This window comes from Mastigoproctus giganteus, chromosome 12 (genome assembly GCF_048544385.1).
Source record: "Mastigoproctus giganteus isolate SK-2022 chromosome 12, ASM4854438v1, whole genome shotgun sequence".
In the NCBI taxonomy this organism is placed as follows: domain Eukaryota; kingdom Metazoa; phylum Arthropoda; class Arachnida; order Uropygi; family Thelyphonidae; genus Mastigoproctus; species Mastigoproctus giganteus.
Genome location: NC_143586.1, coordinates 69,198,573 through 69,221,826, shown reverse-complemented (window position 1 = coordinate 69,221,826; position 23,254 = coordinate 69,198,573). Strand labels below are relative to the sequence as shown.

Below are 23,254 nucleotides of genomic sequence, written 5' to 3'. Positions count from 1 at the left end.
GATATTGCACTACCTTGAATAAGTAATGCTTCACCAATGGAGTAGATGATTGTTACTTATTCATGGCAGATAACACCACCCAGGCAGCATTGTTTCAAGGCATATTGGTCTATCATCAGTGGGCAGGTACTGAACAAAGTATTGTGAAATAATCACTGATAGTTCTGTAGTGAATTTTCAATTCGTAGTGTGTTATGCCTTGTGCATTTATTTTTCTTAGTATTATTACTATGTACACCATTTGGTATCTCTCATATTGTGGAGTTATACTTCATAACTGGGTTGGCATGACTGCAATACCAGGGTACCTACCTGTACACCGATGACAGGCCAATAAGATGCCGTCTAGGTGGTGGTATTCACTGAGAATAAGTAACAAGTCTTCTCCATTGGTGAAGTGTTACTTATTCAAGGTAGTGCAATATCATGGTAACTCATTGTGAAGGTAGTCACAATATGAGATACAATTAAATCGATGCCACTCATACTACAGTTGTAGTTCACTACTAAGAACAAAGAATTGTGAAATAATCACTGATAGTTCTGCAGATAATTTCTGTACAGAAATGTCCTCCTTAGATATGAATTCCTCTTAAATAGGCCTTCTAAATGCTACACAGCGCTTAGACAAGACAAACAAAAGTGTCATAAAAAAGTTCCCAGATAGTATTTAAAAATACTTTTCTAGTCTTCTGCACCATCATCCCAAAAGTAGTCCCACTGAAACTTGATATATCAGCAATTCTGCTGCTGTTGGAACCATTTCCAGAGCACCTACTTTGGGATCTCTTTCAATACATACATCCTATGATTTTTCCTATATTTCAAAAATATCATGGAATCCCTGCCCTTTGAACGCAAATGTTTAATTTTAGAAGAGGACATCGAGAGGTCTAAGATCTGGAAAATAAAGAAAGTAGAGAGGACGCAGCTATGTTATTCTTGTCAAAAATTGTCCCACATTCTTAATGGCATGAACAGAAACCTTTCTCAGTAACCATTCTCCAGGATGCTATTTTTTTTTTTTTCAGGTATTTTCATCATAGCCCATCTTTAAAATGTTGCTTTAATTGCACCTGCTGTAGAACTACGTTCAACAAGTGCTGATTAGCAATTTGGCTCAGTGGAACAAATCCTTGATGCACATTGCCAATCAAGACCAAAAAAAAAAAAAAAAACATTAGCTTGCTCTTTGATATTTAAATTGGCCTGTTCGCATCAGATGGTATTAGAATTTATAGCCAAGAACAATATGATTATGGTCTCTCACTCTCCACATTCCTCAGATATAACTCCCCAGGATTTCTGCTTATTCTCAAAACTAAAATTTGCACAGAACTGCTAAAAAATCACAGGACATGCTGAAGGGTATCAAGAAACAATGACTCCAGAACTGCTTCTAAGAAAGAGAGAGAGAGAGAGAGAATTACTAGATTCATTCACTCTTAAGATAACTACTTCTGGGTTGACAATAGAGAACACCTGGTAAGAAAAAAATCCCCCCTCTGTATAATGCAATCTAGGAACTTTATCACATCTTATACATTGAGCAACATTTTGTTTCATTTTTTGCTTCTGATACAAGCTGAAAATGAAACAAAACCAAATTCATAGCACAAGGTTCACAAATGGCCTGTACAGACCCATGTTTGGAATTTAAGCATTTCATTGCAGAAATATAAATAGCGAGGTTTTTTCCAATTTTAAACTATAGTCAATCTTGAATGGAATAAAGTCATTAATATCAAAAACAAAACTTAAAAGCAGTAAAATTTAAATATCTTTTGTTAAAATATAGACCTACCTTTCTCCTTTAGTTGAGCTAGGATGGTGTAGGATGGTTTGTTTTTCTTGCATTTCCACCACACATTGGGTACCGAGTTCAATTTCTGAAATTAAAAAAATTTATTTCGATAATAACAAAAATATAAATATTAACAGTACAAAATAACTTCTCATATCAAATAAAGAAATCTTAACTAGACCTTCTTAATGAAAACTGTCACATTCATATTAAGAAGCTCAACCTGTTTTCATTCTGAATAACTTCCACAAACAAACTTAAAATATTGTATTATTAAATGTAAAGAAAAAATAAACTAAATGTGGCAAACCTCACAATTAAACACTGAATTAGTAAATAAATAAAAATTAAAATAATAATATACATGCCTGTGTGATAATAATTATAAACCATATTTGATAAATTGGCAAATGAGAACAGCTGACAAAAATATACATATACACACAAAAATATATACATTGCATCTGTCAAATGAGTGAGAACTATATCTCTATCAGATTGGCTAGTTCTTGCTCATTTAAAAACTAATATTCGATATCAAAACTAGACAGTTTAACTCTATTAATAAGGTATATCGAACTTATTATGACTTATGACTAAAGCAAGATATCTAGAATTCTCCAAATTTGGAGAAACAGTGCACATAGGAATAAAGTTCAGGCAAAATTATTTTCCCATCCATTTCAATATAATGCAATGCCATTAGTTTGGTAGCACAGTATTACTGCATTCCAAAATGCGTTATTGGATGGACAATGAACTGAGCAAAATTTATTCAAAAACCAACGAGTAATGAACACTTATTGAGTAAATGATAAATAAAGGGCTAACAAATACTAAAAGATCAGATAAATGGAAGTCAGCCTTCTGTACACATGTAAAACTGCTCATGCAGACACCTTGCTGATGACTAATTTATATAGTAATTCATTAAACTTGACAAATAAAAAATGTTATATACAGTCCTATCTGTTTAACCATTTTACAGGTGGGTTTCTGGACAGTATATATGCATGCAACCCAAAGTGGATTTTTTTCGAAGAATGTGGAAGTTATAAAAATTGAAAAACTATGCTTTTAACCTAACACTGCTAATATAACATTTAATAGATAAGGCTTTAAATTTTTTTTTTTTTTTTTATTTGTAAATGAAATTAAATCATCCTGTGTACCTTAGCCCACCAATATTTTCTGATATACAGTATTTTCTGTTTTCATTTTGATATTCTATGAATTATAAGAAATTAATTTGTTTTGGCATTTAACAGATGCCAAGCAAGCAAAAGTATCTATCTTTCTTATGACAACTCCCATTCTCTTGTTTGTGAGATACTAGTGAGAGTTTTCTGATCTTTCTGTAGAGCCTTGGTAACACTGGCAAAATGAGAACAGCTGAAAAAATATACATTCATGTTGCATCTGCCAGATGAAGATTGTATTTCAATTCAGGGGATAAGTGACCTTGAAAATTCTTCAAAATACTGTACAATAAATGCTTTATTATTATTATTATTATTATTAGACTAAATAGGGAGAGCATAAAGGCTTAATTGTCGGTACTCATCTCAATTGATCTGCTCTGTTACATGATGTTATGGTGGAATAGGATTAAAACTAATTTAGAATATAGATTTAAAATTAAAAATTCTTTTAAAAATAATAAATAAGGACAAAAATATTAAAAGATCTGTGGTTAAGATTTGCCAAGGGAAGAAGAAGGGCACATCTTATTCCAGGTTGTCATATATGTGAAATATTAACATGAAAGCTAGATGAGGCTAATAGTCGTAACAAGAGACTTTCGTATAAATGTCTTCGGTTGGTAGTGATGGATAAAAGGAGAACTATGTATTTAAAGAGTCCTGATTTCCCTTGATGCATTTCATGTTTCGAAATGCATCAAGGGAAATACTGGTTTCAATTTTTTCGTATGTTGTAATTAAGTTTAGCAAGTAATAATTAATAAAACTAAATTTTCAATTCAGTAAAACTAAAGCAAGATGTTTATAATTCTCCAAATTTGAAACAACAGAGAACGCAGGAATAAATTTCAGGCAATATTATTTTCCTCCATTAACTAAAAACAGTTTTTTTATTAATAAAAACAAAAGAGGGTATCTCAGTGACATCACTTGAGCATATTTGTTCCATTCAGGGGAACAAGTAACATCAGAGGGAAATTATTGTCAAAAATAAAATAAAATCAAAATTTTGGAAAAAAAAAATTAATTTATAAAAAATTGTAAAAAATAAATATTCATCAATACTTATTCTTTTTCTAGTAGTAACATCAGCTACATTTATATATGTATTATTTGATTCAGTTTTATGAACTATCAGAGTACTTTTATTAATTAAACACTAAAAGGAAAGGAATGAATCCCATTTATCCGCTAGATTTCAATGGTATAACTGTTAATGATCCTGCTCAGCAGGTTGCTGACAAACAGAATAAACATTCTGCATCTATGCTTACACAAAAGGAATTTGTTTAGGTATGGAGCTGGCAAAAGCATATCAAATTCTACGAGGGAGCTCAATGATTTTGTGATAACTGAGAATAAAGTAGAAAACAATTGTTGAAATTAAATGTAAATAAAGCACACACAGTGGATGATATTTACATAATTATATTAAGAGAGGTAATTAAAGGGGTCAGCAAACCTTTACCACAATTATAAGAGCATCCTTAGATTCAGAGGAGATCCTTATGGACAGGAGCTACAAAATTGTATCCCCAATTCACAAAAGGAGATCAAAGGGTGAAGTGAGTAATTACAACCTGTAAGCTTGACTTCTGTTCCAGGAAAATTAATGGAGTCACTGATTAAAGAAGGAATGCAGTTATATGGAATTCACAGCATGGATTTGTTAAGGGATGATTCTGTCTGACTAATCTGATTGGATACTATGATGCAGTAATAAAGGAACTGGATGCAAATAATAATTTTTACATTACATAATTATCTAAATATATTTCTTGACAAAATGTCAGAGTATGAAAAAGGCTGTTTAAGCATAGGTAATGCATTGCCATCATTTCTACTACCCAGGTAGTATGCATGCATCATTTTATTATATTTCATATTGTGAATACCTTCACAACGAGTATTGCACTACTTCGAATAAGTAACGCTTCTCTGGTAGAGAAGACTACTGTTACTTATTCTCAGATGGGCACCACCACCCAGATGGCACCGTTTCGAAGATGGTTGGCTTCATCATGAGTGGTTGGGCATGTACCCTGTTGCAATAGTGACAACCCAGTTATGAAGTATAACTCCACAATATGAGAGATGCTTGATGGTGTGCACGGTTTTATCTAAATATATTTTCTTGATGAAATGTCAAAGAGTACGAAAAAGGCTGTTTAAGCATGGGTAATGCATCTCCATAATTTCTACTACCCATGTAGTATGCATGCATCTTTTTATTATATCTCAGGTGGTAGAAATGATGGAGATGCATTACCTATGCTTAAACAACCTTTTTCATCACATAATTAGATTTCAGAAAGGTTTTTGATACTATTCCACATAAAAGACTGGTGTACACTTTGGAGCAGTGTGGCATTACAGGAAAGTTACTTCTATGGATAAAGAAATGGTTGAGTGGGAGAAGAAACAGTGGTATCAGTAGGCACTGCTCTTCTTGGACAAATATTATTAATGGAGTCCCAGACGGTTCAGTGCTGGGCTCATTGCTGTTATCAATATTTATTAATGATACTCATGAAGGCACAACCTACTTAATGTCTAAGTTTGCTATGGTGGTTAATAGCAGCATGCTACTGCAACAAGATCTAGCAGATGGGCTGAGAAGTGGAAATTGAAGTTTAATTGACAAATGCAAGGTACTACATGTGGGTAGCAGTAATGCCATATTAACATAAAAAGTGTGTCCAAATTGAGAGCAGTGGAGAACAAAAAAGATCTGAAGGTAATTGTGCAGTCAGACATGAAGTTCTAGAACAGCTCATGGGGTTATGTCAATGATATACAGGAATTTTGTCAAAAGGGATAAGGTGGTGATTATCCCACTGTATAAGGCAATGGTTTGGTCACATCTTTAAAACTGCATACAGGTCTGGAAACCTCATTTTGAGAAGGAAGTGGATCTGTTTGAATGGGTGCAGAGATTAGTGAGGGGAACAAAAGGGTACTCTTACCAAGAGAAAGGCTTCAGTTCTGCAAATTGCAGCCTCTGGAAACTCTTCACCTGTGAAGAGATCTGATTGATGTGTGGCTTTGAATGGACTGATAAGAAAAATGGTGATGGCATCCTCCTTTTGATTAGACAACACAAGGAGAGAATAAATTTCAATTTAAGAAAGATCGTTGCATGACAGATGTGCAGAAATTTGTTTTCAGCCAATAGATATTGGGGTAGTTGATTATTGGAACTAATTTCCATCTGATGTTGTGGAAGGCGATAGTTTGAATAAATTTAAGTAAGAATTAGATAAATTATATTATTAGAGCCGGACAAGTGATGGGAGAAGTATTGATTTTTTTTTACTTTTCTTTATGTTTTGCCTTATACTATAAGATGTTGTTTTCATGCGTCATTTGGCACTTTTATTAAAGTGGCAAATGATGCAAGAACAAGCATAATCTAGATTATGAGTGTAATCCAGATTATGCTCATTGTAGTTTGAGATAGTAAAGCACACTGTGATAAAGTTAACATATTTAGACATGTTTCAACCTTACCTCCATACGGTAAGCTGTTTAACGATGATATTATTATCAGCTAGCAATAACACACCTAGTAATTCAAAATGTCAGGGTGCACAAAAAAACTTGTGCATTAAATTTGGTTTAAAATTGGAAAAAACACAAGTGAAATATCTGATCTTAAAATAGCACATGGAAACTCTGCAATAGGTCATAACACAAGCTTTTGACTGGCAGTGAAGTTTGTTGAAAATTATCCTTGATCTGGACAGACCTCAAATTTATCAAATCATGAACTTTTGTCTCAAGTACAAACTTTGGTATGAAATGATGAAAATTAACTGTTTACGAAATGAAATCACTGAAGAAATAATAACTCCCTCAGATCATGCCATTCCATTTTAATGAAAACTTTGAATATTATATCATAGCAGTCTGGATTCTTGCTAGACAGACCCTGTATACATGCATACTTCTTTGGTCCTTTATATGAAACAGTCATGTGTGCATACTAGCAAAAGGGTTAATGTTCACGTTCAAAGGAAAGTAATACTTATTTATAGTATTAGTATTGCCAATATAATGCAAGGAAGCAAATCTTACACAGCACTGGCCAAAAAAAAAAAAAAAAAAACATTTGCCAATTCCTTCCAATAATAATATCAGTTTATTGATTGTCTGTCAGAAATACAAAGCCGTAAATCATGTCAATACAAAGAGCTAAGGAACAGAGTTCGGCCAAAACAGTTTGGTCAAAGTACACTACAAAGCAAAAACATGAAAAACTACAGACAATGACAAGCAACACATGCCATAAGACAGCCACAGAACAACTATATAGGGGTTGACAAACAGTGATTAATAAAATAAACAAAGTAAGAACAAAATAAGTTATAATCTAGAGCAGAGGTTCTCAACCTGTTTTGTTAACCTATCACTTTTTTAAAAAAAAATTTGGAAAATTACTATACCAAATCACAGTAATGTATCACATAACTTAGAAAAGGGTATGAATAAAATACATTACTTTTTACTGATTTATTCATTATAATCTTATTTCTTTTAATAAAATAAAATTCTCATATAGCAGCATTACTAACCAGTTATTCGTCATAAGGAACACAATTATTGGTCCTTCTCAGCTTCACATTGATCGCTGATGGGAAAGCCAACATCAAAATTAAACAAGAAAAAATTTCAAGAAATACTACTGAGTAGAGCCTTAAAATTCATGGAGGGAGAGCAGGGAATAATGATCCTGATGAGTTTATAAATATCATATTCTGTAAATATGCTAGGTTAATAGAAAGCAGGGAATGTCTTCCAAGGAGGTCCACTCTCTTCTACCACCATGTTACTGCACCTGAGAAAATTTCTCTAGTTGTTATATTTGAATTTAAGATGGGTAAACAAGGTGTGAGTCAATCTGTTCACATCTCTCAGTAGAAGGAGGTCCACTCTCTTCTACCACCATGTTACTGCACCTGAGAAAATTTCTCTAGTTGTTATATTTGAATTTAAGATGGGTAAACAAGGTGTGAGTCAATCTGTTCACATCTCTCAGTCCACATAAACAGCTGACTTTGACATGGCTTCTTAGAGATAATTTATACTGACGAAAAACCTATGGCTGTTTTAAGTAATTCCCTTAACTCAATAATATTCTTGACACTTACCTAACCTTGAAAGGATATACCCAAGCCCAATTAATTTTTTATCAAAAGACACTGTCGATTTGACTTGTATGTTATTGGCTTAGTAATTTACTAAATTAAATTGAGGATACGTATATCAGTTTTTTTATGTATTTGTAATTAATTTTTTTTCTTACAGGTTTATGTACCATCTGGCACAATTAAGCATACGACCAGTGGTATGTACCCCAGAGGTTTAAAACATATGATCTAGGGATTTTCTGGGAATTTCCCATGCCACAAATTCTCAAATTTCAGGGCATGACAGGTTGTTTTTCGCAAAGTGAAAAAGAAATTTCATAATAATTAAGGCAGCTGACCATGAAAGATTTCAATATTAGAGGCATATTGCTGAATTTAAAAAAAAGAAAAGAAAAAAAAAAAAAAGACATCTATTAAATCAGTATTCTACTGATGAGTGGGTTCCCCCCCCAGTTAGAAACACCAGCCCAGTAAAACAAAGAATATTAGGTCTGATCATTTTTGAAAAATATTAGATATTAGGGGTAAAATGAATATGCTACAGGTTTCACACATCATCACACCAAACAGTCCTTGTAAGTTTTTCGAAACATAGTTACATGACTGGACAAAGTGAATTTGGAGTTGAAGCAGATTCTCAGATCCTTATGTTTGTGGTCAAGAGGAATAATTTGAAGATCAAGAGAAACCATATTTGGAAAGATGTTTTTTTTTTTTTTTTAAGAGAGACTGAAGGCAACTAGATTTTAATGAATTAAGGGACAAATTTAAAGAATTAAGGTACAAAAAATTTGGCAAAGGTAAAGAAAGCCTGCACGAGAAGTACACAAAAGTTCGATGAAATTTACCAGTAAAAGTATTTGGCTGTAACAGCATTGTTGCTCGCTCAGTAAACATACAGTGGGTGTTATCGGTCAGGAGTAGAAATTGAATCCCATTGGAGATTGAAACCCTGCCGAAGTGGAGGGAGTAATCTGACCTTTTTTCTTTAGAATCACTGGTGGACTAGTGGATAAATTGTTTATTAAGAAAAAAAAAAAAAAAGGCAAAGGAAGCCCACACGAGAAGCATGACAAACTTCAAAAAGGTTTACCGGTGAAACTACATTATGAACATTTTTTACGATGCGAGAACGTCCAATATGACTCTGTTCGTGATTCAATTAGTGATTCTAAAGAAAAAAGGTCGGGTTACCCCTCCCCCACTTCGGGAGGGGTTCAAGCTCCCATGGGATTCAACTTCTACTCCAAACCGATAACACCCACCATTATGGCAAAGAACTTTTACCGGTAAATTTCATTGAACTTGTGCATGCTTCTCGTGCAGGCTTTCTTTACCTTAATCAAAATTCTTTTCAAGTTCTGAAGCCTTCAATTTTTTGCTAACTGATCACCTTTTCCTGTACGCTCTTGCTTCTGTTGAACGTTTGCTAGTCTTTGCTACCATCATGGTAGAGCTCCTGCTTTGCTTTTTTTCTTTTTTTTTTTTTGCTTCTACTGTTACCTGATATTTATCTCTCATTTTTCATGTATTGTCTAGCCATTGATTTGCATTTTGACTGAAAATACTCAGTGCACTCTAAGTTTTTTTTTTTTTTTTAGATTACTGTATATTGTATCATTCTTCTAATCCGTTTTTTTTTTTTTTTTTTCCCAATAAGTATATTTTTGTTCTTCCTGTCAACTGTATCTCGCGGGCCACGCATGTTACATGCCACACGGAAAAAAGCATGGATTCGAATTGTCGAGACAGGAGGAATTTTTATAGATATCTTTTTTCACTGGGTGGATGGGGTATATCCAGTTATATTAAAGGAGGCGGCAAAGCAACTAAGCAAACCCTTAGCCATAATTATGAGATCATCCTTGGACTCAGGGGAGGTTTCCATGGACTGGAGATGTGCAAATGTATCCCCAATTCACAAAGCGGGATGGATCGAAGGGTGACACGAGTAATTACAGACCAGTTAGTTTAACTTCTGTTCCGGGTAAAATAATGGAGTCACTGGTTAAAGATGCATTGCAGGATCGTCTAGACAAGACTGCAGCAATAATTCAGACACAGCATTGGTTTGTTAAGGGAAAGTCTTGTCTGACAAATTTGATAGGATATTGTGATGTGGTTACAAAGGAACTGGATGCAAAAAATAATTTTGATATCATATATTTGGATTTCAGGAAAGCTTTTGACACTGTTGCGTATGAAAGACTATTGTACAAATTGGAGCAGAATGGTATTAAGGGTAAGTTGCTACAATGGATAAAAGGATGGTTCAGTGGGAGAAGACAGAGGGTGGTAATCAATGGGTCTGCTCTTCGTGGACTAATGTTATTAGTGGAGTCCCACAGGGTTCGGTGTTGGGTCCACTGTTATTTTGTATATTTATCAATGATATCGATGAAGGTATATCAGGCTTAATGTCGAAGTTTGCAGATGATACAAAGGTTGGCAGGGTTGTTAATGACAGTAATGGCAGTGTGCTACTGCAACAGGATCTAGATAATTTGGACAGATGGGCTAAGAAGTGGCAACTGAAGTTTAACCTTGACAAATGTAAAGTACTGCATATAGGTAGAAGTAACCCCAGAGAAAGTACCAACTGTGTGGTAGTACACTTAAGCTAGGAAATGAAAAAGACCTGGGAGTAATTGTGCAGTCAGATATGGAGTTTTCTGAGCAATACAGACAGGCTGCCAGGACAGGTCATGGGGTTTTGTCAATGATATACAGGAATTTTGCTAGCGGGAAAAGGTGATAGTCCCTCTGTATAAGGCCACGCCTTGAGTACAGGTCTGGAGGCCTCACTTTAGGAAGGATGTAGATTTACTTGAGCGTATACAGAGAAGGGCAACAAGATGGCGAGGGGAATGAAGGGATCCTCTTACGAAGAGAGGCTTAAGTTCTGCAAATTGCAGTGGCTGGAGACTAGGCACCTGTGCGGTGATCTGATTGAGGTGTATAAGGCCTTAAATGGAGTGAACACGCTGAATTCTGATGTGATCCTTCCACTTGTTCAGATTACAAACCTAAGGGGGCATAAATTCAAATTAAGAAAAGACAGATGTAGAATAGATGTGGGAAATTTGCCTTTAGCCAGCGGGTGGTTAATTGCTGGAACAAACTTCCATCTGTCGTTGTGGAAGTTGATAGGTTGAATAAATTTAAGAAGGAACTGGACTAGCATTTGGAGGGAATGGTGTGATTTTTTTTTTTTTTTTTTTTTTGGCTGATGCTGCATAAGCTCATACACATGCTTTCTTGCATCACATGCCACTACTACTATTATTATGAAGGAAGGTTGTTCCAAAAAACGGATGCTGAATGAATAAACGAGGAAGATGAAAAGTTGGTTCTGCAAGTTTGAAATTGTACAGTAAATGGATGTTGGTTGGTGGAGGCACATGTTCGGACTGTTTTGAAAGAGAGGGCAGGAATTATAAAAGAAAATTCAGAAGAACAGTGCCCATTAAAGTATCTGTAGAAAAGGCATGCAGCATTATTGACTCATCTCTAACTCTGTTAGATGAGTCATTAATTAATCTAACTGCCCTCTTCTGAATGGAAGTCAGAGAGAGGTTTTGGGGGCACCACTGCAGAAATGGGAACAATATTCCATGGTAGGGTGGATTTGCAATTTGTACAGAGTGAACAGCTGTTTGGAAGAAAAGTAACACCGAGAGCAAAAGAGAAAACCAAGTTTTTTAGATGCAAAGAAAGCAATATTTGTAATGTGCTTGTGTCAAGAGGGATTAGAAGTCAGGGTAATCCCCAAAAAAGATATATCAACTTGCCTAGAAATCGTAGTGTCACTATGTCACCATAGGAGCAGAAGAATCCTTTTTGCGAGATATGACAGGACTGAGTTTTAGAAGGATTGAAATCAACTAAGTTGTCTTTGCCCCACTGGAGAATTACCTGAAGATCGGTATTTAAGGAATTGGTAGCAGATTTTCGAGAAGTTGAAGCTGATTGAGCAGGACAAGGTTTCTCAAAATGGAATGCAATGTGCTATCATGGCAAAACTATGGATAGAATTTCCAGTCAACGGAAGAAGGTCATTAATATACAAGAGGAAAAGAGTGCGGGAAAGAACTGAACCTTGGGGGACACCGGCATTAGTGGAGAAGTTAGAAGACAGAAAGCCATCTACCATCACCCTCAGTGAGCAATCAGAGAGAAAACTGGATAACCAACTACAAAAAACAGTTGGCAAACCATAAGATGGAAGCTTGTTTAAAAGACCTTTATGCCAAACACAATCAAAACACTTTGACATGTGAAGGGCAATTGCTTGTGTTTTACCGAACTTTTCCACTGAATTTGTCCATAAACTGGTAACATAAGCCAGAATATCAACTGTGGATCGACACTGATGGAATCCATACTATCGATCATTGATCAGAAGGAAGGTTTCTAGATAGTTTGGTAAGAGTTGACGGTTAAGTGATTTCTCCATTACTTTAGAAAGAGTAGAAGTAATTGCAATGGGACAATAATTGGATGGGAGGGATTTGTCACACTTTTTAGGAACTGGCTGGATATGAGCAAATTTCCAAGCAGAAGGAAAAACACCTTTGGAATAAGAAAGTAAATAAAGATGGCATAGAACAGGAGTAAGTACAGGAGTGCAGGTTTTGGGAACAAATAGAAAAATACCATCAAGACCTGGAGCTCCATAGAGAAATACCATCAGGACATAATCTTCTTTATGTATTGAGATTGGCATCACAAATTTGCAACCAAATTTTGAACAATTATTTAAATAATTTATCCTGCCTCAATCAGCTCATTAAATGTTAAGTTTTGTAAATGTACAGTAAATGTTATTGTGTATTGTACTTAATGAGCATTTAAAAGCGAAAGTAAAGTTTTTTTGTTTTTTTTAAACAAACAAAGTATTTTTTTTTAAACAAAAGTTAAGTATTTCAAACAGAAACAAAAAGTCTTATTTTTATAATTTTAATAAAATCTAAAAAATAAATCTCTGACGTAGATTTGTTGCACATAAAAGTGCTGGGAATTTGCATTTTTTTATATATAGCTTGAAAAAAAAAAGAAAAAAAAAAAAAACGGTAACATGAAAATAGAAACTTCCTTTTACGAGTAACAAGATATAGAAAACATGACAATTTTTTCTTGAATGACTCTGTGCAGACTGCAAAACAAATCTAACTTTGAATATGGCCCCCCGTACGGGAAAAAGGTTGGAGACCACTGCTCTATATCATTGATAGAACCCCATGAACTATTCTGGCAGCTATCTGCACTGCACAGAGAACTTCACATCTGACTGCAAAATTACCCCCCACCCGAGAGCTTTTTCGTTTTCCACTACAATGTGTTTTTTTTTTTTGTTTTCTTTGGTTTTTAGGAGCATTAGCAACTAAGGCCACATTGCTCCAGGAAATGCGGTGGTCATTCCTTGACCTTTCCGCATCCTCCGTATTTGGTTCCACTACAATAAGTGTAGTACCACACAGTAAGTACATCAATCTGAGCTTACTGCTGCCAATATGCATTTGTCAACACTCCATCTCAACTGCCATTTCTCAGCCCATCTGCCTTATTTTTCTAGAACTTACTTCAGTAGCTTGATTACTGCCACTAACCACCTTGCCAACCTTTTAATCATCTGCAAACTTATATATTAAGCCTTGCATATCTTCATTAATAAACAGAAAAAAACAATGGGCACAGCCCAATTTCCAATTCCCTGGACTCAGGATACCTCCCCTGAGTCCAGGGAAGCTCTTTTGTTTTTTTCTTATGTTTATCTTCAACAATTTCTCCTCCACTTTACACTCTCAGTTATTACAAAATTATCTAGCTTACTGCCAGAGTTTAATACACCTCTGGCATTCCCCCCCTAAATAACTTCTCATGTGTGAATATAGCTGCAAAATATTCATTTAGTTTGTTATCTACCTGAACAAGATAATCAACAGTTGAATCATCGATATCAAGTGGACCAATCTGATTCATTCCCTTGGGAATTCCAATGATAACATTACTCTAAGAAGATGTTGTTCTTGTTTTGGTTTTTAGGAGCATTAGCAACTTAGGCCACGTTGCTCTGGGGATATGCGATGGTCATTCCCTGACCTTTCTGCATCCTCCGTAACTCTAAGAAGAGCAATGTCCATTAATAAGTATCCCTGTCTTATCATACTCAACCTTCCCTCTATACATAGCGGCAACTTGATCTTAATGCCACTGCTCTAATTTTTACAGCAGTCTTTGATATGCAATTAGCATTAGCAAGGGCATGTGATGCAAGAAAGCAAGCTTATATAGCATCATCTAAAAAAAAAAAAAAAAAAAACACACCCCCTTCTCATTTCACCCATTCACTCGCTCCAAATTTTTGTCTAATTCTGCCTTGAATCTGTTTAAGCTATCAACCTCTACAATGACAGATGGAAGTTTGTTCCAGCAATCAACCACCCACTGGCTAAAGGCAAACTTCCGCACATCTATCCTACAACTGTCTTTCCTTGATTTGAATCTATGTCCTCTCAGGTGATTATTCTGATTCGACTATTCAAGAGGAAGAATCCCATCAGCATTGAGTATGCTCAAGTCATTCAAGGCTTTATACACCTCAATCAGATCATATCGCAGGTGCCTAGTCTCCAGACACTGTAATTTGCAAAACTTAAGCCTTTCTTCGTAAGAGCAATCCCTTGTTCCATTCACTAATCTTGTTGCCCTTCTTTGCACCCGTTCCACCAGCTCTACTTCCTTCTTAAAATGGGTCTTCTAGACCTGTATACAGTACTCGAGGTGTAACCTGACCATTGCCTTATACAAAGGGATAATCACCTCCTTCTTCCTGTATATCATTGACAAGACACCATGAAATGGTCTACAAGACACTCTTGCAGACCATCTGCACTGCTTAGAAAACTTCATATCTGCCTGCACAATTACCCCCAGGTCCTTTTCACTCTCTACCACTCACAGTGTAATACCACGCAGTTGATATGTTACTCTGGGGTTACTGCTTCCCATATGCAGTACTTTACATTTGTCAATGGTAAACTGCAGTTGCCACCTCTCAGCCCATCTGCTCAACTTTTCTAGATCCTGTTGCAGCAGTGTACTGTCATTAGTATCATTAACAACCCTGCCGACCTTCATATCATCTGCAAACTTGGACATTAAGCCTGATATACCAACATCAATATCATTTGTGAATATAGAAAACAACAGTGGATCCAACACTGAGCCCTGGGGGACTCCACTAATAAAATGAGTCCATGAAGAGCACTGTCCACTGATCATCACTCTCTCTTCTCCCACTCAACCATCCCTTTATTCATAGCAGCAATTTGCTTCCAATGCCACACTACTCCAATTTGTGCACAGTCTTCCATGTACAACAGTATCAAAAGCCTTTCTAAGATCCAAATATATGATATCAAAATTATTCTTTGCATCCAGTTCCTTTGTGACTACATCATAGTATCCAATCAAATTGGTTAGACAAGACTTACCCATGCTTAACAAACCCATGCTGTCTCCGAGCTATAACTGAAGTCTTATCTAGATGATCCTGCAATGCTTCTTTAACCAGTGCCTCCATTAATTTCCCTGTAACAGAAGTTAAACTAACAGGTCTGTAATTACCTCTGTCTCCCTTTGATTCTCCTTTGTGGATTGGGGTCACAATTGCACATTTCCAGTCCATGGGACTGGAAATGTGCAATTGTGGATTGTTTTATGGGTGTGACCTCCAGAAATCAGACCGAACCACATGGTACGGTCGGAGACAATTGTAGGGTGATCTCCAGTGCTGCGGTCGCCTGCCCCGATTAAACAGCATGTTGTCCCAATTAAGCGAAGTAAACCCTGGCTATTTTCTCGATAGGGTTCTGTTTTTTAAGATTTGCCCCAAATAAACAGCTGCCCCAATTTCCAATTCCCTGGACTCAGGGGAGGTACCCTGAGTCCAGGGAAGCTCTTTTGTTTTTTTCTTCTGTTTATCTTCAACAATTTCTCCTCCACTTTACACTCTCAGTTATTACAAAATTATTTGGCTTACTGCCAGAGTTTAATACACCTCTGGCATCCCCCCCCCCCTAAATAACTCCGCATTGTGAATATAGCTGCAAAATATTCATTTAGTTTGTTATCTACCCGAACAAGATAATCAACAGTTGAATCATCGATATCAAGTGGACCAATCTGATTCATTCCCTTCCTTCTGAAGTTTAAATAAGTAAAGAACTCTTTGCTGTTTTCTTTGCGTCCTTTGCCAAAGATTTCTCATAATCTGCCTTTGCCTGCGTAATCTCCATTGTGACTTGGTTACAGACCAGCTTATATCTATCATAGGCGGCTTCTGTATTACCTATTAATTTATGTGTATGTCATGCATTTTTCTTCTCTGCCACATGTCTAGTTAGTTCATCTAGTATTCAAATTAGTTCAATAGTATCCAAAGCTTTCTAAAATCCAAGTACAGTGGATTCTGGTTATTTGGGCCACCGGTTAATTGGGGCAAATCTTAAAAAACAGAACCCAATCGAGAAAATAGCCAGGATTTACTTTGCTTAATTGGGACAACATGCTGTTTAATCGGGGCAGGCGACCGCAGCGCTGGAGATCACCCTACGATTGTCTCCGACCGTACCATGTCGTTCGGTCTGATTTTTGGAGGTCACAACCATAAAACAATAAGCAGTCACCTGTTTATTGCGCTTTTCTGTTAGCGCAATCTATCATAAACGGATAGTAAACTCAATCTTATTGAATTTACGATAATACATACAGCTGGATTTCTGTGGGTTTTTATGGCGAAATGTGTTTACACTTCTATGAAATCTTCAATCATACAAAAAAATTAATTTTCATAATCATCTCTTCATTTCTATTTTTAAAGGTTAGTAACTGGTTATTCCATTCTCACTTGCGCGTATTGTGTTACTTGCAATTTGTGTGTGCCGTGTTCTTTGTTATTGATTGCTTATCTTTTTACTGTTTTGAATTTTAACTCCCACCCACAAATGTCAGTGAACAGAAATGTCAACTAGTTAGTATATACATATTACAGTACATATTAATTCCGATTTTCACGTATCATTTAATTGGTAAGGTAATAAAGGGTAAATTTGCTTAATATATCTTTATTTTTATAGCCTGCGGATAATATTCCTCCTATTTTCACTAATTAGAATCGATGTTTAACTACCCTGCCAACCCCTGTGTCATCTGCAAACTTAGACATCAAGCCTGATATACTCTTAATATCATTAATAACTGCAGAAAATAACGATGGGCCTAGCCTAACCCTGCGGGACTCTACTAACAACATTTCTCCATTCTCTGTCTTCTCCTACTCAATCATCCCTTTATCCAAAGTAGCAGTCTCTTACGAGCAACAGCATCAAAAGGGTTCCTGAAATCTAAGTACAGGTAATCTTCGGTTTACGAAGGGGTTCCATTCCAGAAGAAACTGTATCAAAAAAAAAAAAAAAAATTGTGTAAAATTAACCTAATTATACAAAGTTACATTCCAGGCCCCTTGCAAAATTGACATATATAACATAATATTATTTTAAGCTCTGACATAGTAGCAAGTAGTGGCATGTGATACAAGAAAGCAAGTGTATAAGCTGATGCAGCAATCAGCCAAAAAAAAAAAAAAAAAATTTACAAAACAATTCCATCTAAATGTTTGTCCAGTTCCTCCTTAAATTTATTTAACCTATCAGCTTCCACAAAAACAGATGGAAGTTTGTTCCAGCAATTAACCACCCGCTGGCTAAAGGCAAATTTCCGCACATCTATTCTACATCTGTCTTTCCTCAATTTGAATTTATGTCCCCTTAGGTTTGTAATCTGAACAAGTGGAAGAATCCCATCAGAATTCAGCGTGCTCAACCCATTTAAGGCCTGATACACCTCAATCAGATCACCTCGCAGATGCCTAGTCTCCAGCCGCTGCAATTTGCAGAATTTAAGCCTCTCTTGGTAAGAGGATCCCTTCATTCCCCTCACCAATCTTGTTGCCCTTCTCTGTACACGCTCAAGTAAATCTACATCCTTCCTAAAATGAGGCCTCCAGACCTGTACATAGTACTCAAGGCATGGCCTGACCATTGCCTTATACAAAGGGACTATCACCTTTTCCTGCTAGCAAAATTCCTGTATATCATTGACAAAATCCCATGACCTGCCCTGGCAGCCTGTCTGTATTGCTCAGAAAACTCCATATCTGACTGCACAATTACTCTCAGGTCTTTTTCATTTCCTAGCTTAAGTGTACTACCACACAGTTGGTAAGTTTCTCTGGGATTACTTCTACCCATATGCAGTACTTTGCATTTGTCAATGTTAAACTTTAGTTGCCACTTCTCAGCCCATCTGCCCAAATTTTCTAGATCCTGTTGCAGTAGCACACTGCCATTACTGTCGTTAACAACCCTGCCAAACTTTGTATCATCTGCAAATTTTGACACTGAGCTTGATATACCTTCATCAATATCATTGATAAATATACAAAACAACAGTGTACCCAACACTGAACCCTGTGGGACTCCACTAATAACATTAGTCCCCAAAGAGCAGCACCCATTGATTACCACCCTCTTCTCCCACTCAACCATCCTTTTATCCATTGTAGCAACTTATTCTTAATACCTTTCTGCTCTAATTTGTACAGTAGTCTTCCATGTGCAACAGTATCAAAAGCTTTCCTGAAATCCAAGTATATGATATCAAAATTATTTTTGACATTCAGTTAATTTAGGACACATCATAGTATCCAATCAAATTTGTCAGACAAGACTTTCCCTTAACAAACCCATGCTGTGTCTGAATTATTGCTGCAGTCTTGTCTAGATGATCATGCAATGCATTTTTAACCAGTGACCCCATTATTTTACCCGGAACAGAAGTTAAACTAACTGGTCTGTAATTACTTGTGTCACTCTTCGATCCCCCTTTGTGAATTGGGGATACATCTACACATCTCCAGCCCGTGGGAAACTTCAGCAATTTTTCCTCCACTTTGTTCTCGGTTATTACAAAATCATTGGGCACCCTGCTACAATTTGATAACCTTCTGGCATTTTCAAACCTTAATAACTCCTTATGTGTGAATGTAGATGCAAAACTACTCATTCAGTTTGTTTGCTATCTGAGCAGGATCATCAACAGTCAAACCATCTATATCAAGTGGATCAATCAGATTCATCCCCTTCCTTTTAGAGTTTATATAAGTAAAGAAATCCTTGCTGTTTTTCTTAGCATCCTTTGCCAAAGAATTCTCGTAATCTGCCTTCACCTGCCTAACCTCCTTTGTGACTTGATTACAGACTAGCTTATATCTGCCAGAGGCTACTGTGTCGCCTGATAATTTATATGCATCCCATGCATTTTTCTTTTCTGCCACAAGTCTCATTAGTTCATTTGACAACCATTTAGGCCTAAACCTTGAACAATATTTCTTTAACAGGTATGAAACTTTTAGTAGCTTCCACAATTAATTTCTTGAATGCTTCCCAATTAAAAATTTGCTGTTGGTAACATCATCAGTTGATCCCACTGTACAGAATTTAAAAACTGTCTGAAACCACTGTAGTCACCTTTACGGAAGCAAAAATCCTTTCCTTTACACTTGATTTTGGTAATTATATCTTTAAGTAAATCCCACATCAGTACACTGTGATCACTTGAATGAATGAATGCTATGAATGCAAAAACAGTATTTTTATGGATATAAATCAATTAAATGTAATACAGTATAAAATAACCAAAATAAAAAAAATTAAATTTCATACATTTACTTTGATATGTTTGAAGACCAGACTGAAAGTTTTGTAAGTGCCACTATATGGCCCCTGCATTGATGTTTTTTTGACAGTGGCATAATGCAGAGATTATATTTCTAGTGGAAGCTGCTCTCAGTGGATATCCAACAGCTCTGTTATATTTTCAGCTGTAATCTCATCCAATCCCACCTCTTGCACCAGCCTGCTAACGTCTTCAACAATGTTCTTCACTGGCTCTAATCCAGTGAAGTCGTGCATAAATTCTGGGAGACGTTTGAACCACACTCCATTGAAACAGTACACAGACACTTCCTCCCAAACTGTGTTGATGTTATTAATGCCCTTCAAAATGTCGCATCAACACCAATAATTCTTGATAATTTTTCTGACTTGTCCAAAACTATCACCATTTCCCTGAAGGTTTGTCAGAAGCAATAGGTTGCAAAACTGAAGTGGGTGTCTGATGGCATGTAAACAACACTGATGTCCAAAGATGTTCTGACTTCAGCAAGGTTTGCAGGATGGCCAGGGGCACAGTCCAAGAGAAGAAGAGCCTTGGCTGGTAACTCATTCTCTTGATAAAAATGGAGCACCGTAGGGTAAAAGTAGTAAAAGTAGTTTGTGTACCAATCCAAGAAAATTTCGTGTGTCATCCATGCCTTTCTGTTCCATTTCCAGTAGACTGGCAACACGACTTTATTTAGGCCCTTGAGAGCACATGGTGTCTAGGAATGATACACCAACACTACACTGGTTTCAGTTTGAAAGTGGAAACATTTGTGCTCAGCAGAAGCACTAGGCTGTCTTTTGCCATCTCCCACTCAACCATCCCTTTATCCATTGCAGCAACTTGCCCTTAATGTCATACCACTCTAATTTGCGGCCTTGAAACATAGTGCAGGCTGCTCTTCATGGGAAATGAAGGTTTGTGATGGCAATTTCTTTCAGTAAAGCACAGTCTAATGAACATTAAAAATGAGATAAGGAGGATAATTACCCTCCTCTACAATGGCTTGAAACTTTGCAGCTGCCTCGCCACTTATTTTCTAACACCAGCACATACTTAAAGATTTAAATCACACGAACCATCCCTTGCCACTTGTCTCATCACCACCCTCTTTTCCCTTATGATCTTCAAGAATTGACTTTGCCTTATCAGTAATAACAGCTTGAGTCAACAGAATGTTTTTTTAATTGGATCATCCACCCATAATGACAATTTCTCCATTTTTTCTGAAATGTTTACTTCTGCTATAACTCACCTGCACTGCACTTACTGTCGTAACACGCTGCATTGACCGTTTTGTTTTATCTGCATTATTCATTATGGTACACAGTCGATGGAGGCAATTTCATACTTCTACACACACATTAGGATGTGGCTGTCCATCTTTCATTTTATGAATTACCTCCATCGTTTTTTCCAAGAGGATAGATCTACATGACCATTGGAGTTGCCAGTAAATCAGAATGTCTTATAATGGGGGTTTTTAACTTTCCAGATATTGACTGGAACTTGTGATTGGTCACTCGCACATTAAGCAACACTTTTGTGGATTTATTGGATGACTGTTTTCTACAGCAACACGTTCAAGAGCCAACCAGAGGGAGTAATACTCTTGATCTAATTATCAGCAGTGATTCTTCATGTGTTAAGAATCTGCAGATAAAGGAACCACTAGGTGGCAATGATCAACAGTATACTGATGTGGGATTTACTTAAAAATGTAACTACCATCAGGGGTAAGGAGAAGGGTTTTTGCTTTCTTAAAGGTGACTACAGTGGTCTCAGAGAGTTCTATATAGTGGGATCAACTGATGATGTTACCAAGGAAGAACTGGACAAACTTTTGAAGCGAGTGGATGGGTGAAATGGTAAGTTTTTTGGTTTTTTTTTGGCTGATACTGTATAAGCGTGCTTTCTTGCATCACATGCCTATGCTAATTTCTCTTCTATTTTCCTATCAATTATTAAAAATCATTTAGCTCCCTGTGAGAGTTTGATAAACTTCTGACATCCACTTCCCTGAAGAATTCCTCGTGTGTGAATTTAGATGCAAAATACATATTCAGTTTGTAAGCGACCTGAGCAGTATGATTAACTGTTGATCATACTGCTCAGGTTGTTGTTGATCATACAGCAACCTGAGCAGTATGATCAACAGTTAAACCCTCAACATCAAGTGGTCCAATATGATTCAATCCCCCCCTTCTAACATTAATATAAGTAAAGAAGTCTTTGCTGTTTTTCTTTGCAAGAAAATTCTCGTAATCTATCTTGGCTTTCCTAACCTTTTCTGCGACTTGATTGCAGACTAGTTTATATCTACCATATTTTTCTATATCGCTTGATAAGTTATATTCATTTTCTCTGTCACAAGTCATCAATTCATCTGGCATCCATTTAGGTATAACTAAGCCTTGAACAATTGCTTAGTTAGCATGAAAAGCCTAGTAGCTTCTATGGTTACTTCCCAATTAGAATTTGCTGTCAGCAGCATCATCAGCTACTCCCACTGTAGCTGGTGTAGAGTTTAAGAACTGTATGAGACCACTGTAGTCAACTAAATTATATCAGCATTTAGTTTACCCAACCACATAAAATCTTAAGTGCTTTAATTAGGTCTCCTTGAACTTGCCTAATTTCCCCTGATGCCATCTACAAACTTAAGTCTTTCTTGGTAAGTCTATTTTTGGGGAGGATGTCAGTCCCAAAAGTCTTTCTTTGGAATAGGTGAAGAAGAGAAAAATATTAGTTGGCAGCACAAAACTGTACTCTTATTTTCATGCCTCCAACTTATCTTTTTGCTCTTCTTCGCCCATTCCAAAGACTAACATCATCCCTAAAATTAGATTGCAAAATCTGAATGCAGAATTCAATATGAAGTGTACTGACCAGAGTATTATATAATCGGATAATTGGCTGCTGATACAGTTACTATATAACACTGAGAGAACACCATAAGCTGTCTTAGTGGCTTGTCTGCACTGCTTAAAAAACTTTGAACTATAGAATTACCCCAATTTTTCATACTCCAATACATCAATTCATACTCCAATGTATTTTCAGCAGACTTAGCCATTAAACTTCATAAGCCTTCCTCAATATCATTAATAAATATTGCTTTCGTAAAGGCGACTATGATGGTCTGAGACAGTATTTAAATTCTATACAGTGGGACCAACTGATGATGTTACCAACAGCAAATTCAAAATGGGAAGCATTCAAGGAACTAATCTTGGAAGCTACCAGGCTTTACATACCAACCAAGAAATATTGTTCAAGGTTCAGGCCTAAATGGTTGTCAGATGAACTAATGA

At 36.3% G+C, this 23,254-nt stretch overlaps 1 protein-coding gene across 1 annotated transcript in view; it reads right to left on the bottom strand.

The window, feature by feature from the left end:
* Khc-73 (Kinesin heavy chain 73) overlaps positions 1-23,254 on the bottom strand; it is a 959,680-nt gene that overhangs the window by 889,760 nt on the left and 46,666 nt on the right. The window contains exon 2 of the mRNA XM_090386270.1: positions 1,805-1,889. Coding sequence (XP_090242396.1) covers positions 1,805-1,889 — 85 coding nt within the window. The remainder of the gene's footprint in view (positions 1-1,804; positions 1,890-23,254) is intronic.